At 41.1% G+C, this 17046-nt stretch overlaps 1 protein-coding gene across 3 annotated transcripts in view; it reads right to left on the reverse strand.

The window, feature by feature from the left end:
• Positions 1 to 17046, reverse strand: part of MARCH1 (membrane associated ring-CH-type finger 1) — a 494748-nt gene that overhangs the window by 12900 nt on the left and 464802 nt on the right. For all 3 annotated transcript variants that reach the window (XM_025200549.1, XM_006020828.3, XM_025200550.1), the window contains one exon: positions 16522 to 16702. In XM_025200549.1, the coding sequence (XP_025056334.1) occupies positions 16522 to 16702 (181 nt within the window). The remainder of the gene's footprint in view (positions 1 to 16521; positions 16703 to 17046) is intronic.

The raw sequence follows: 17046 nt of genomic DNA on the forward strand, positions 1-17046 counted from the left end.
AAGAGAAAAAAACCCTAGAGATATTGAGGTAGAGCTCAGCTTTTGGAGTCATCACTGGTGCTGGATTCTGGGAGACTGTCAGTCTAATCTAAAATTAAAGCTGCTGTAACCACTTGCCAGCACACCACTATGACATTTGGCTACTCTGCCACTAATGGTGCTCTCCATCACTTTATCCAAGGGTAGTGGAATGATCTGTCCCTGAGTGGAAAAGTCAGCATCAAGACAGCTTTTGTGGTTAAACTAATGTTCAAAATTACCCTAAAGCAGGAGATGATATCACCCAACACATTAGTGATTTAGAAGGATATGATTCTCTGCCTTAGGAAATTTTACTCCCAATAGTAATATAAGTTGGCTTGTTTTGAAACACAGTGATGAGAATTAAAAACTGTGAAAAGGCCCATAAACAAATAGCAAGCAAAAATGTACCGAAATGTGGCAGGGAAGGGAAAGAAGGAACAAGGCAGAAAATGACATCTCCCATTACCTGTAATTATACAGCTGTATTAGCTGAGAGTGTAAAGCAGAAAGACACCTGACATTAATAGATAGCAAGCTGGTGAGACTATAAAGTGCTCAATGGCAATGGTATAATATTGGCTGTAAACCTTGGGACCTTTCTTAACCTGGATGTGTTCACACTGCAGCTGATGGCAGATTCACAACTACCCCCTGGCTGCAGTTGCCTCCAAACTCTGTGTGCATAGAGAAGAGAAAAGTTAAGTTCAACTCATGTTGTATGTCATGTTTTAATGCTGAGGCTGCTCAGGGACTAAGTGAGTCTGCAGAATAAGTTGCAGCAGCCTTGGGGCTTCTCTACAGGCTATCCTGGCAGCTGGGGATCACCCCCTCATTGACATGTCCTAGACACACTCCTTATTTCCTAGCCCCAGCCACGTGCTGTAGCAACAGGGGTAGGGAAGGCAGTTGAGGCTCCCCCAAGACAGTGAGGATGTAGGTTAAATCACCATACTGTGATGCAAAATCTAGCTGTCCCCTCCCATTTATATGTTCATGTAATAAAGCTAATAGGAATTTTGTCTTAAGACTGGTCCACAGGACCTTGTAACATGGCTATCATCCTAGCTTTCACAGTATTTTTTCTAGCTCTTGGTGGAAGAAAAAATCCACAGATTTTGCGGTAAATAACAATAAGTGATATTTCCTCTCCCTAATCATGTCCAGTGTAACACCTACCATAAAAAGAGCTCTAACATTTGACATAGGTTTGAAATGTGTAAGAGGAAAAAAACCAGCTTCAATTAGGCTTCTTCTTTATTATTTTAATTAAAAGTTAATCTTGGTATCGGATGCTGTGAGTGTGTATTCCTTGAAGCAAACAAATGTTGTGCATCTAATTAGTGTGACAAGGAAAAGAGAGGGCAGAAGAGAAAGTCCTGAAAACTGGTGGGGTTGTAGGGAAGTCAGCACAGGAAATCAAAAGAAATAATATGTAGGTGGCTCATTAATGTCCAAGACAGAATTTGTCCTACAATCTTGTGAGGCTGGTGAAGAAAGACAAAACAACAGAGAGTTAGTGAGAGAGGCAACAAGAGAGGTCTGGAGGGAAGGCAATTCATATAAAGGACACGCATTCAAAAAAACATCTGACAGTTGCAGTCAACGTGTAAAATTTGGCTGAGATGGCAAGCCTGCAGCTTTCCCCCTTCAAACATTTTTATACTATTTATGTGTTCTACTTATACCGCAACATATGGGTTCACGGGGTACATAAGAATATAATACGTTTATTAAGGCAGAAACAACATACCAGTAAAATTAAAACTTGATTGATATTGTGGGGAAGAAGGCTTATAGTAAAACACATGTATAGGCCTCACCCTGTCCTGTCACATCTCAATGCCACTCTTTTGCCTAAGGGAGGCATGTGGTCCTATGTAATATGCATTATGGGCTGCAGGAGCATCTCTGAATTCTCCCCTTTTTTCTTTCCTTTCGGACAAAGAAAGTGGAGCACAAAAGCAGTGGAGGTTGGTAGTGGCAGACAAGCTAACAGAAGAGTGCTCTAATGAGGGATTCCATGGCACCAGAATCACTTGGGATATTTGTATCCTTCTTCCACACCAAATAATGAATAATATTTTCATTTTTAACAAACCCACTGGAGAATTATGTTTGTATTTGTGAGGCTGGCCACTAGAGGGAGCAACAGGACTATGTACCTAGTTCACAAGTTTGTGGAGAATGAGTGTTAGGCACTCAGTCCATAGGAGTAATGGGATGTGCAGCAGAAGGAACAAAAAAGGTGCATCAAGATGATCAAAGTTAGCAGAAATAAGAACAACCATTAAAACTCTATTGCATTAAATCCTTTTTAGCTCCTGTGTACATACATAGTGACATGGATACAACTTGTGCTATATATTATGCACGCATGTGAAAAACTGCTGGAAAAAGGACACGTATACCAACCTTTCCTCTGACTAGGACCCTCAAAGGACTGGGGGGAGGGAGGATAGAGGTGAACACAGCCCCACATCTTATTTACCTCTGTTGTTCCTATTTATGTTCTGTTCATTACTGTATTTACTTGCTAAATTATATATAAAATTGGTAGTGCAAGAAAACACATCAGACAAAAATGGATTTAATGACCATGATGGAATAATCTCTCCCAGGGCTGCTTGGACCAATCTTAGGAAATGAGGTTACACAAAAAGAGACAGCTGTGGAAAGTTTGGAACAGGCTTGGTTAATAGCACAAACTGATATTGTGTTAAGATTTGTGGGTGTGTGTAAATAAAATGGGGGCCCTAAATTGAAGCGGTGGGTTTCTAAACCCCCGTGTCATGCACACACCCTGCACTGACTTGCCTTTCCAGCGGCAGGGAGGGAGGGAAAGCTGCTGGCAAGCAAAGCAGTCCCTGGGCTATAGTGGTGAGGCTGGTGCTTCCCTCCATGGGAGCAGCGGCACCTGCCCACAGGCACCCAGCTTGGGTGGTCCCGGTGGTCACTGCAGCCATGGAAGGAAGCACCAGGCCCCCACACAGCTCAGGCAGGCTTGGGGGGCGGGGAATCAGGTTTGCCTTCCCAGGCTGCTGCCAGGGAATCAGGTTTGCCTTCCCAGCCCGGAATTAGCCTGCCTTCCCAGGCTGCTGCCAGGCTGCCTGCAGGGCTTCCTGCAAAGCCACGGAGCTGCACAGAGCCCGGTGCTTTGCTCCGCAGCTGTAGGGGCAGCAAGCTAAAACTCCTTGGAGGAGTTTTACTTTGCTGAAAGAGTTTTAGTTTGCTGTGCCCCAAGTCATTTACAGCACATTATGCTGCCAAATTTCCTACAATGGCTGGAATTAATGCACAATACGCCGCCAAGGTGTGCAAACACTGACAGCATTAAAGCGGTGCAAAAGCATTTAGCCCACTTTAAAGTGTTGTGCACACATGCCCCTTTTTTTGTCTACACACGGCCCTAGCTTCCTGTTTTATAGACATGATCTTCTACTAAAAAACAAAAGTGTTCATAGGGGCAAATGACTGCATATACAAAACTGAAGGTGCAAATTAAAAGAACTACTTTGAAAAATGAAATACTCAGAAGATGAAGAAACTGTATTTCTGTGCTTTGTAGTGAATTTCAAAAGAAAAAGAAGATTAAAGAAAAAATCTCAGAACACAAGAAATGCAGTCATTTGCCAGCAAAGAGAAAATGGTGGCTCAACATCCAGGTCATTCAATGTCCTTCTGAGATAGTGTGCAAATACTAGCAGCCACTCAGACAGCCAGGGATCAAAGATGCAGCTCAGAGAATGTGGTGTGTGAAGCAGAAAAGGGAGACAAGAGATGCCCTCTAATGTGGCAACTGGCATCTATTAAAATTATTCATTTCTAACAACTATATCTTTTTCTGGAACCTCATTTCCTTAGATTGATCCAAGCAGCCCTGGGAAAGATTATTCCATTGTGGTCATTAAATTCTTTTTTGTCTGATGTGTTTTCTTGCACTACCAATTTTATATATAATTTAGCAAGTAAATGCAGTAATGAACAGAACATACGTAGCAACAACGAGGTAAACAAGATGTTGGGGGGTGTTCTCCTCTTGCTTCCCTCCCCCCAGTCCTTTGAGGGTCCTACATTAACCTTGCCTGCAAAAGGAAATTATGGCATCTAAACTGGATTAATGTTCATGTTCCACAAACACACAGAAAAGCATTTTCCCTGCTCTCTAAATAGTGTAATATGTCTGGCAGGTCTGGGAAGACCTATCGGAATAGAGGGCAAAAGATCATTAGGGACTTCAGCAGAGTATGCAATGCAGGGAGCTGAACACTCAAGATTTTTCAGTGATCTGAGTGTTTCACTTTGAGGTGTTTATTTCATGGCTGCTTTTTTTTTGTGGTCAGTTGTGTCACAGTACTAATTGGCTCTGACTCTACAGCAAACCACTTGCTACTATTGACCTACCAGCTGGAAGAAAGAATCTACGAAGGTAGTTTGCAGGGAAGGAATGGATCCACTAGGCAATCTGTGTCTGGTGAGAGGAGGAGGATAAAATAATAGTAATAAAAGGCAACAGGGGTCCTGGACATGCAGGGAAGCATAACAGCCATAAAGAGATCAGTTGTATGGATCAGAGAAGAGAGTTTAGCCCTTGTAGTTTAAGAAAAGGATATTAGCCTCTACTGTACCCAGTATCTACCACCTTGTTTTGGGAGGTGGTGCAGATCTGCATTTGGGGTGGACCTTGTTACGCACTGTAACCCAGAAGGGAAGCTGTGTGTTTTTGGCACTCAGGAAGACATAGCATTTTGCCAGCTCTATGAATCAAGAAGTAAAAAGGACAGGGTCATGACATCCATTTCCTCTTTGCTGTTCTGGATAAACAGCACCCAGGGCAGCAGAAACAAGCAGTTCCTGTGTTCAGTGGGCTTGTCTACACATGCATTTGACCTGGGATCAGTTTACTCATGAGTAAACTGCTTGTGAGTAAATGCTCCCAGGCAGGCATCTACACATCCAGGGAAGCACAAGCAGATTTGCTGCTAATGGCAGCAAACTACTCCCGCTTCCTGGGACCCTGCAATGGGCCCCTGTTGCTACCAGGGCAAGCTCTAGGCTCCCCCTGGGTGTTAGCCCAGGGCCTGGCAAGGAGCACTGGGCCAGGAAATGGTTGTCTCCTGGCCAGGGCTGGGACATTACACCCTGCCCCTCAGAGCTGCCTGCTGCTGGGGCAGGGAAAATGTCCCCCTGTCCTGGCAGAGGGAGCTCCTGGCCCTGGCTCCCTGATCAGAGGCAGGAGACTTGGAAAGAGCTGCATGGGAGGGGCAGATCCAAGCCCCCTGCCCCAATGTGTTAGCTGCTCACTGCTAGCTGCCCCATTGGCAGATTGGGGCAGAGGGCTGAGACCTACTTCATCCCTGCAGCTCTTTCCAAGCCCTGTGCCTTGATTACCTGATTGAGGTATGGGGCTGGGACCTGCTCCTGACCAGAACAGTTCCCAGCCCCTGTGCTGCTGCTTCTTGTCTCCAGGGAAAGAAATGTCTGTGCTTGTGTGGACGCAGTCCTACTGTGTTGGTCTCTGTGTACAGACCCAGAGGAAAACAGAGCCCATGGGATCTGTAGCCTGTGGTCTTGTCAACACACAATGTTGCACCAGTTTAGTTGAACTGATGTGGTTGAACCAGTCCAAACCCTGAAGTCAGCACACTTCTTCCTGCTTATGAGTGACTCACTGAAATTTAGTTTAATCCCTTATCAACTTAAGCTAACCCCACCTCCCCCCCAACCTGATTTCAATACATCAAAATCCACTTAGACTCCTGCACCTATTTAATTATATTTAAAAACTGCATCTTATGTTAAATTAGTGCAAAATGTTCTCGTAGGTCAGCCTTTAAGCTTCTACAATCTGTGACCTGCTTGCACGGAATACTGAAGCCTGCTATTAATATACCTCACTTTGGTAACACCTTAGCAAGAAGATATTTGTCTGCACAGAATAAAAAATTTAACTTTGTCAAAGGAGTAATACCACCATATTTCTTTTCAAAATACCAGTGCATCAACGGAGTTAGACTTGTTGGCATAATCAGTGCATACCACTTGGTAAACTACTGATTACTTTTTACTTTGTGTGTCATCAGTTAGCAAACCCTTAGCAGACCCTAAGAGAGAAAAGACTAGTCATATATGTGAAGGGCAGCAGTGCAACCATAAATTCACGCACATGAATAAGACACTATATCCCAGAGATATCTATGGAATCACGGTACAAAATATAAACAGCTTCCTTAAAACTTTAGTACCAATTCAAGAGCAAATCACAAATCTTAAACATCAGATACTCTGAAAACAACTATAGGTAAAATTGTTCTTCCCCTCAGGATGAGCTTTCCATTTTATCGAAATACATTACTCAAAACTTTTCCTAAATACCCTGAAGCCTCACTGTTCATAATTTCCTGACTGCATATTAAAAAAACATATCTATATTCTCTTAGGAGTTCAAAACAGATATAATTTGGTACAGCTGAGTGTACCTCTAAAAGTTCCCACACAAATTCATATATATATATATAATATCCACATTTTATTTGCATTTCTGTTCTTTCTATACTTGCAAACAAAAAAGCCCCCAGCAAATTTGCCCTCATCTTCTTTAGCAAGTGAATTAATATTGCAAATGAATCTGAAAAATAACTATTTTTACATCATCATTATTTTATTCCTCAAGGGGAGAAAAAGTTAATTTGGCCTTTGATCTTCATTTATCCAAACCAGTCTGAATCATAAGAAAAGTGTGTTTTTGTCCATATAGCTCTATAGACCAAGGATATGCCTGTTTGATGTTCTTCTAAATATTTTAGTTTGACCTGCATTTTCAAGTGAAAGTATGGATTCAAATTGGCCACAGTTCAGTGAATTAAAAAAAGTGCTAAAATGGTACATGCAAGAATGATGCATATTGCCAATAGCAATAGCTAAATCACTTCTTGTACTTTTCCCAATGGAGATGATCCTTTGATCCAATGAAACAGTGAAGTGGGGGTAATCTGTGCGGAATAATCCTGGAAAGCTGAAGTCATTAAGACCTTCACAAAAGTAAGGCTTCGTGTTCAGCTGAGGGGCTCAGGTAAGCTTTACCTGCTGAAATACCTCTGGCAAAAATCAAATGTAGTATTGCTGGCTTCCGCATAACCAGTGTCTGAAAACATGGGGCATCTGAGTCAGATACTTCTAGGATTTTTACTTCCTTGTAGTTGAAGGCTGCTTTTAAATTTAATTTTAAAAGTGTACTGTGAAAAGAAAAATAAATTCAACACTAAAAAGTTGTCAAATATAGATGAATGATTCAGATTTTCCAATTCCATCATAATTGTGATCCAACATCATAATTATTCTGATTTTTTAAATCAAAATTTACATTCTTTCCACCAGGTGAGGAAGATTTTATATATAAATACATTTCTAACTACAGAACTCCACCTGAGCAGATCTCTCATAATTTGGAAGTTTATTTTATATAATGTCTGTCCAGTTCAAATGGCTTCATTAGATCAATTAGTCACTTACTGGATTATTATTAGACAGTATCAGCATGATTATCAGTCCACTCCCATTAAAACCAATGGGAAAATTCCCATGAACTTCAAATCAAGTCATTTAAAAGCCCACCTTGTCTGATGAATTTTTAGATACTGAAGTCACTAAGCATGGGCTTGTCCCATCTTGTACAATGCCGAGATTCCTTATGTGGCTCTTAAACAGCTGCATCTCAACCTAGAAATCTCTTCAATTCCATATAATCTCAGAAACTATCCACTACAGTCATCTATGCATTTAACTTAGCTTATGATTTATTGTGATCCTATTCCAGGGTGGCCAGCTTACAATATCTGTACCATAAGTGTCATGGGCAGCCGTTGTATTTGGCATGCGGCAGATCAAGGAGGAGGTGGGCAGCAAAGTGTCAGATTTGGCAGGGAGTACACTGGCACTTGGGGAGGAGGTGGGCCTTAACTTGTGGCATGCCTGCCAGAAACGTTGGCCACACTTGTCCTATTCCATCTAGGAAAGTGAATAAAGCCTGTGTTTGTCCCTAAATCCTTGAATAGAAAAAGAGGATGTACATTGTCACTTTTTGCCCAGTATCCTATTGGTTAAGGCACTTTCTCCAGAAAATAGGTGGCCTGGGTTTTAGGCCCAACTCACCCTAAGCAGGTTTGAGCCCACAGCTTCTACTTCTTAAGACAGGTCATGGGCTAGTCAGTTCTAAAAGCATCTTTTACCATTCTTGTTGAAGCTGGGTTCCTGGGCCACCCAAAGTGAGAGAATCATGGGGCCAGAAGAAGAATATGCAAGAGGGGTTTAACTGTATCCTGGTGGGTGGGCACTCTCCTCGGAGGGAGAGAAGCCTAGGTTCTGTCCCCTGCACAATTTTATTCAATTACTTGGTAAGCTAACATGTTTAAACAATTCAAGGAGCAAACAACTACTGTGGCTTCGTGGTTAGGGCCAGGGCACTCAACTGGGAATGAGGGAAGTCCTGGCTTCCATTTCCCGCTGCCAGAAATGTTCATGCCCTTTGCATTAAACAGTCATTGCATAAAAAAGATAATTAACACTCAGAGCAGGGAAAAAAAGCCAAGACATCCTCTTACAGATGAGTGCCCTGAGTTAGCCTCTATTTAGATGAGGCAAAATGTTTTGGCAGCGTATAAAAGTCAATAAATAGCTAACAGTTCTTTTAAATCGGAGTTTGGCCTGAGGACTGAAAATGTGCACTTTTGGGCTTAGTTTAAAATTGGCTGTTATTACTCAGTGATTTCCTAAACCCCGTGTCCATATGACCACATACTTGACTATACTTCTTACGATAAGGGAAGAGTTCCACTGTCTAGTTCAGGGCTCAGCAACCTTTTAGAGCAGTGGGCTACTGTTTGTGACCCTGTCATCACTGTGGGCTATTGATCTCCCTCGCCACTATAGGCTGCTATTCTCCTCTCCAGTACATCACTCCACGGTGCCCAGGCCACCAGCCGCTGCCTCCACTGCATGCTTCTGCTATGTCATGTGCTCCCCACAACAGTGGGAAGGGGCAAATTTGGTAACAATGGTGAGTTGTACATGCCAAAGTGGGCCAGGGATCTTGCTTCATTCCAGATTTCATGGGCCAAACATCTCAGGTCAGAACTGTTAATCTCAGTAGCTGCTGAAATGCAAAAGTTTCTGCATGGATTTACACTGGGCAATTGGGGATGAGCCTGAAGTCCTTAGTGATTACTACCTCTGTCGTATTATAACAATCTGGAATGCAGCAAGAATTGGGTTTCTGAGAAACAGAGGAGGACGTTACTAACTTCTAAAGTTGAGCAATTTCCTGAATCCCTTGTTGTGATAAGTATTACTGCAACCAGCCTTTGGAAAAGGGAAACAGAATTTGGAAAAGCTGTAAGCAAAAGAGGAAATGCTTTTCATTCATATCATGATAACCAAAGTTTTGTCTGTGCTCTTAAAACATTCAAGCCCAAATCCCTAACAATACAAGTTGTCTTGTATGCTCTCCAAGGGAAGCTGCTGCCTTGTGGTGTCCGTGCATTATACTATGATGTGATGACATTTTACTAGCATGGACATATCTTGCAGTTGTTTCAAGGTCATAAAAAGGAGAAGTGGGCCAGCTTCTCAGCAGGGATAAATCAGCAGAAATCAGGACAGAAGCAATAAAATCCCTGTTGAATAAAACAGGAAGAAATATTGGGATGGGTGGCTAATCAAAATTCCACCACTGAGAAACATTTATGATCTGTTGTTCTGGTTATAGAACAAGTCACGAGAAGTCTGATCTATTTACATACAAATTAGCAGTAATGCTCTACTGCTATCACTGAAACATTAGAAATACAACTGTCTATACAGAATAGTCCCTTATATCCTTGAGGCAGCACAACAGGACATAAATGCTATAGAATTATTTTAACTTTAAAAGCTTTAATATACACATTCTCCCTTGAGCCCAAGAGCTGTTCACTATAATGACATGATAGCCAATAAAAAAAGTAATAGCTTTGTGCCTTTGTGCTTACTGGTGAAGCATCTGACCTCGCCTATTACAAGAAATGAGCGTGATTTGAGGCTAGCGATGTTTGAGGCTAGCATAGTTTACTGTGGGAAAGAAAACACTGATGCCAGGTTGCCTTGACAACGCTCTGTAACTGCATCAGAAAGCAAAGGAAAACATAGGACCTTCTTTCAGTGTCAAGGATTGCAAAGTAATCACCAAATTAGGCTAAAAGAAAACGAATCCCACAGCAGGTCTGCGTTACCTGACCTATGCAATATTGGCAATCCCTTCTTATCATGGACCTTGTTAGAAAACTGATTTAAAAAAAAAAAACCCTAAAAAAACCCAAACAGGTGGCTTGTGCATCACAGCTAGAGTGACAGAAAGTAAACAGCAAGCAACACAGTAATGACTGCTCACAGGTTTCCTTTTTTCTTGTAAGATTCTGCCGGTCACTCCAGGTTCTGAGAAAGTCTAGTCTGCTGGGAGGAGTGGTTCCTAATGGGGACTAGTTTGATTTCACAGCAGGATCTCACAAAGCCCTCTCTGCAGGGACTATTGCTTTCAGCAGCCAACACCACATGGCGTGTTCTTAAATAATGAGTGTAAATAAGATTTATCAAAGTGAAGCTAGCTCTTAAACAAAAAGAAATCAACACCTTTCAACATATTTTGCCTTCATTGCAATTATTGTGGTATCTCCCAATAAAGGAGATTATCCACAAATCGTCAAGCCCTTAGCTATTTCCTTCCAGAAAAAAACAAACAAACTATTTCTGTTACAAGCAAACTTCTAAAAGATGTGTGGTAAAATCAAGAGGTGCTTTGCAGTGAGTAAAAGTGGGGTGCTTGGCTACAGTAGGGTGATTAGCTAGACCCCTTCCCCCCCCACAGCTAGCCAATAAGTAGCACAAAAGAAATGGACACATTTGAAAGGCTGTCCTCCTCTCAAAATTAGATGCTTGACTCAAGGCTTCACATTAATGATCCTGAGCTTTCCTCTGAAGGTAGGTGCCTGACTGAGCAGCAGAAGTGGTCATGCTGATCATGTCACAGTTGCCCACCATTGCTTAATAGGTTAGTGGTTAGAGCACTAGCCCACATAGTGGGAGATCATGATTCTAGGTCCTCCTTAACCTGAAAAGATCCAAGTCCACCTCTGTGTTTTGTGAAAAGTTAGCTTGAGACTATATGAGAATTTCTTACATAGAGTGCAAGGACTTTGAGACAGTTATAATGTCCCTGACACTTTTTTTGGACATACATGCCTTATATTAATGCATCTACGAAGTGAGTGTATGGAGTGAGCTTGTATGGGTGAGCTGAGACTGAAAATCTTGCCATGTCCTTGAAGCAAAATGGCACCACTTATGGAAACAAAAATGAGTGGCATATGGTTCTCTCCCAAAGTGTTTATGGGACAGCCTCAGTGTTGCACATGGAACTGAAGTTTTTAGCAAACACAATATACTGCATTACACAATTGGCAACATAGCGTTTCGAATTCCGGGGACTCGAGAAAACTCAGCTGTGAGTGCAATAGGATGAGTTTTTTCTTTTTTTTTCTGTTTATCTTGCTATAACAGAATAGTAAGTAAGGAGCTAGACTCATGAAAGACATAGGGCACAAAAAGTGGGAGTTAAGTGCCTCAGACCAAGTTTTAGATTTTTAAAACCCCCAGGTACCAGCCACCTAATCCTGTGTCTAGAGGTCTTTTTTCTGTGCAAGCCCAGAAATGCCTAGGTCTTGTCAATGCTGAGCAGCTAAGTGCCTATGCCCCAACTGGGCATTCTTCTTCCTGTCTGACCTGAAAGGTCTGATGTGGTAGGCATTTCTTAGAGCACACCCAATGATTCAAGCCATACACAAGACATATAGGGGTGGGGCAAAGAGAATATGGTGATGACTGGTCCTGCTTTATCCAGCGGCTGGTTCTTTAGCACACCTGTCTGGAATGTGGGAAAACCACATTCCCTCCTCTGCCTGGAGAGATCTGAAGCTGAAACTTCAGCTCACAGGTCAACGTTGTGAGCAACCGCAACAGAGTATTTTGAGACAGAGCTCTCTCAAGCTTTCCTGTTGCAGCTGGTCCATTTTTCATCCAATAACTATTTGTTGGACCAGATGTATATATTCATAGTCTAGTGGTTGGTGCACTCTCGGGGGAAAGGGAGATATCGGTTCCAGGCCTTTGTCCTCTGAATGTTTAACTATTTTAAATAATGTATTCATGGGGGCAGAGAATCGACTCAAGGGATTCTTATCTCTCTGGTGAGTATCCTAATGAGGCTACAGAGTCACTTTTATTTTCTTCAGGCAACTGACTTCCCTCACATTGGTATGTCTTCAACAGGAGAGACTAACAGAGCTCACTCCCAAAATACCCTGGTGGTTAGAGAATTCACTTGGCAGAAAACAATTCAAATCTGCTCAGGCAGCCTTGGTCTCCTACATGCCAGGTGGCTGCTTTCACCAGCAAGCTCTTGGGTAAGAAGGGTGGTGGTGGTATTTGTGTGTAGTGAAAATGTTATGTTGTGAGAAAAGTGCTTATGCCAATTCAGAGTTTTAGGGTTCAGAATGATGATGGACACCTGTCTGCAGCCCAAAGCAAGGTGCCTGTGTCCCAGAGAAGAGAGGGGGTAAAGATAAGCCACGTGCTCAGTGTTTTCTACTACCTTCAGTAGGTCCTGAAAGAACATATTGGCTTTTGTGGATCCCATTGTTCCAGTGTTTAACTCCTCCCCATCCTTTTTATTGGAAACTTAGGTGATTAATTTAAGGCTTGAATTCCTCTAGATAATAGGATGCCTAAAAAAAGTGTATCACAGTTCTGGCTGTTGGAGCACATAAGCTGTTCTGTAGATCTAGTCTTGTATTTTAACCAGCAGTCTTCTGTAGGGTAAGCATAACTATTGCATTAAACAGAAATAACTGTTTTTGATGTAATAGGTGAACCAGTGTCATCTCAATCAACCCAATTCTCCACTAAACCTAGAGCCAATCCATTTTATTGCTGTACTGGGAGGCCTGAAGTGGCTATTATTTCTTCTTTTTAGACGGTCTTAAGTATGAGTTAATCTATTTCAGTGACCTTATTGCTTCCATATATTTTATTATTCTTATAACAGCATGGTTAGCAGTTTACTGCTACACTAGGGGAGTAGATTGAGGGCTCAGTGAGCAACTGTTCACCAGGGCACCTGAGGGGAAAACTAGGAGTAATGGCCACAAACTCCTGGAAAACCAATTCAGGCTCAACATTAGGAAAAACTTCTTCACAGTCAGGGTGTCCAGACTGTGGAATAAGCTCCGCCCCTAGAGGTGGTGCAATCACCTATCTTGGAAATCTTCAAGAGGAGACTAGACAGTCACCTTGCTAGAGTCACCTGTCCCCCAGTTATGTTTCCTGCTTGGTGCAGGCGGCTGGACCTGATGATCTTCCAGGGTCCCTTCCGGCCTTACAATCTATCAATGTATTATTTAAAGTTAATGTTATCAGGCTAGGAAAGAATCTAGCTTTGTTTTACCCCAGTAAAGACACCAGTGGGTTACCTAAGCTAGTTACATAGATCTCTCAATTATAAAAGACATTAGACTAAGCAATGCTTCATTTGCTTTGAAGTAGCAGTCTATAAACAAATATATGTATACATGCACACAGTCTTCAGTAGCTTAACCAAGAGACCAGAGTCTTTAGACTATTACAAGTTATAAATGTCAGTTATAGATGTTAGTTATTCTGAATAATGAAAAAATGCTATATAGTTTAGAAAACCCACAGAAATATGTAATGGGTTTTGTGAGGGGGATCATCCTGTTAAACTCTGCTCCTCTTCTAAGTAGAGATAAAACGATGCCTTAATTTTTGCTTAATGTTTCTCTAAACAAAAAGTTAATGTACTCGCATGGAATGGTTAATAATAATTACATGGTAATGATTTGTAAAATTGCTTATGCTTCCTAAACAGTTATTTTAAAAGTTTCCAAAGTTAAATCAAAATCATATTTGGCACCAGAGAATAATCAGTTGGGATAATACATTAAAGGAAAATATCTCATCAGAGACGAGAAGTCTTTAAACAGACAGAAAAATTTAAATATGAAAAGTAATTTGAAATATAATCATACTAAGAGACTTTGGGGAAATCGGCATTTGAAGATATCTCTGTGTTTATGCACATTTTAATTTGATGCTTTCATCCATTTCATATGGATCACTGCAATATGTTGATTCAGTTTCTGTTTTTACTATGCTTCAAATATCAGATTGAATATCTATGAACTGTAGCATCTACTTTATCAAGATTCCGTCTTTTTTCTAAAGGAGAATTGACTTTCTCAGGGGTGGGGCTATTACCTGATAGACTTGAATGAGAAATGCTAACACAAGTTAAATTGTGTCTCTCTAATTCTCAGCATGATAACAAGGTGACTTCCTAAATAGGAAACTGGGGGATTATGCATTGCGAGTGCTGATTGGAAAAAGCAGCAAGTGAAACCAAATTACTTTATAGCCGTAAATAGAGATAATGAAGATCAGAAGATAGAAAACAAACAGACTAAATGCAGTAGCCTTATATTTCAAACTTAGGCCTCTAAAGCTGTATTTAGTTGGCTACAAGGCACTGAGCTCCCATTGACTCCATGTAATATATTACTTTTTAAAAAAGATTTTACTCAATGCAAAGTTTCACTAAGATGATAATTCTATATTTCATTCAATACTGCTTAAGTTGCAAAGGGCACTGGGCAGGTTAAGCCAATTAAAATTAGCATAAGGATATTGATCCAAGGGAGGCATGTGGATTTACACCAGATGAGTCTAGCTCATGGTCCCTTCTGAATCACATCTTGACTGCATGATATTTAGATGTAGACTTTTCATACATTCTTGGATTTTGTTAGAAGAATGTATATACTATAGAGGGTCCCATGAAAGGCTGACACACAAAGGGCCTCCAATAATGGATGTAAGGGCTAACAGAACAGCCAATGCAACAACTAACTTCCAGATGCTTGGCTCCCGGAGCAGAGCTTAAAATCCTCTGTTAGACACCCTAAGCTTACAGTACTGTAGACAGAGACAGTTAAGTGCCTCTAAGGGGCTGCTGACACACTGAACAAGAAAACAGTAAGAGATGCTAAGCACAGGAGTGTCTAAAAATCCTCTCTTATTCAGAGCTTAGGAATGGAGCCAGGGGTGTAGGAAGGCATCTCCATAAACTTGGATTCCCATGTCCCGAATCCTCTCCTCAGTATAGATGCTTACAACTCTTCCTTGAAAGAACTAAGCAGGACTTGCTGTTTTGGTAAAGCACAGCTGAAGGAGGAGAAGTTGGAGGAGGAAACAGTAAAGCCCATTACAATTGGTAATAAGACAGTTGCAAGTCAAATCAATGCTACATGACCTACTCTTGTCTACATCAATGGAATAGTTTATCTGTGGATGACAGACAGAAAAGAATCAATTCCCAGCACTTCTTTTCAAGTTCTGGTACCTGTGCAGGACTACCTATTGAGTCAGAGGTTTCAGTTTTACGTGGTCACTTTTCAGGAAGTTTGACATTAATGTTTAACCTTAAATTGGGTTTGTTGACCTTATTCAAGACTGGCCACAAATCTAAGGGCATGACAACATTTAACAAAGTGAGATGATATAGTAGAGGGGAAATGACAAAAAGGATACATTTGCAGCAATACTTGGCATGTAAGGATTTGAAGTGGTGATTTGGGGAACTCCTCAGGTACATTGCTGCTTACAAATGCAAGGGACTGGACTTGATAGGCCAGGAGGCCCCTACCAGATTTACATTCCTAACAAAATAACAGTTATTTCCTGTCTCCTTATGACCCTACGAACAATTTTCAATTAACCTGACTTTTCAAGGATTCTTCTAAAAGACTCTTTGTCCCAAGCTAGCATATATTTGACTTTAAAGATGCATGTTTCCTCCATAGTTTAGTTTAGATTGCATTAAATGATCTTAATGCACATAGTTTATTATTAATTTCTGCACAAATGTAACACAATTTCTAGATCATTTGTATTACCTCCAATTTCTATCCCATGTATATACACAAATCTCAGCATTATTGAGTGAAAAAGTGAAAAGATACTGAGTGAAATTCTGGTACCTATATTCATTCAGTAGATAAGATTATATGATTTTCAGAGTCTCTTCTGGCCTTAAAAATCTATGAACACATCAACACAAAGCAAAACATGAAAAGTCTATTGGGACATCTAAATGCCACCAGATATCATATGATACAATATTAATATATGTGTTCAAACAGTAAGAGTCACACTAGATCAGCTCATCAGCTGTAGTAAATAGATTGACTTTGGTTCGACAGAGGATCTGGCCCACTAGGTTTTACTGTCACTGTAACTAAAAAGATATCTGGAAAATGTAAAAGTTTCTCTATGTCAGCAGGTTATGTAGCCATCTCATCCCTCTGCCACATGAATAGAATTAAGTTATTAATACTGTACCTTCCGAAGAGGTTTGAGCTTGGTCTCCATTATAAAGTCATACTTGCAGAGTTCACAACAGCGTGTGTCTGAGCTCTTGATCCATTGGTGCAGACAGGCTTGATGAACAAAGCGTAGGGTTCCTGTGCAGCGACATGGTGTGATGAGGGGGCTTTCATCATCTCCCTCACAGTGACAGATCCTGACAGGAAGGACAGCAACACACAATGAGGGACTTTTCCAAGGAGAAAAATAAAGACATTGCTTTTTCATTCTCAACTTGACATGCATGAGAGCCAAAATCTGTGACCTTTAAGATTAGATCCCAAAAATATGTTCCTTGTTTCCTTTTGTCACGCAGGGCCAGAATAAAAAAGATATCAGACACCCAACCTCCCACTAATTTCAAAAGGAAGGGAAGAATCTGAATAGTTGTTGTTATATTTCAAATGTACTATGCAGTTTGGACACAAATTGACAGAAATACTACTTGTCCCCTCCCTTGTGTAGGACAAGTCTTTTAGTGTGCAAGTTCTGGCCACCCCC

This window comes from Alligator sinensis, unplaced genomic scaffold (genome assembly GCF_000455745.1).
Source record: "Alligator sinensis unplaced genomic scaffold, ASM45574v1 scaffold49_1, whole genome shotgun sequence".
In the NCBI taxonomy this organism is placed as follows: Eukaryota; Metazoa; Chordata; order Crocodylia; family Alligatoridae; genus Alligator; species Alligator sinensis.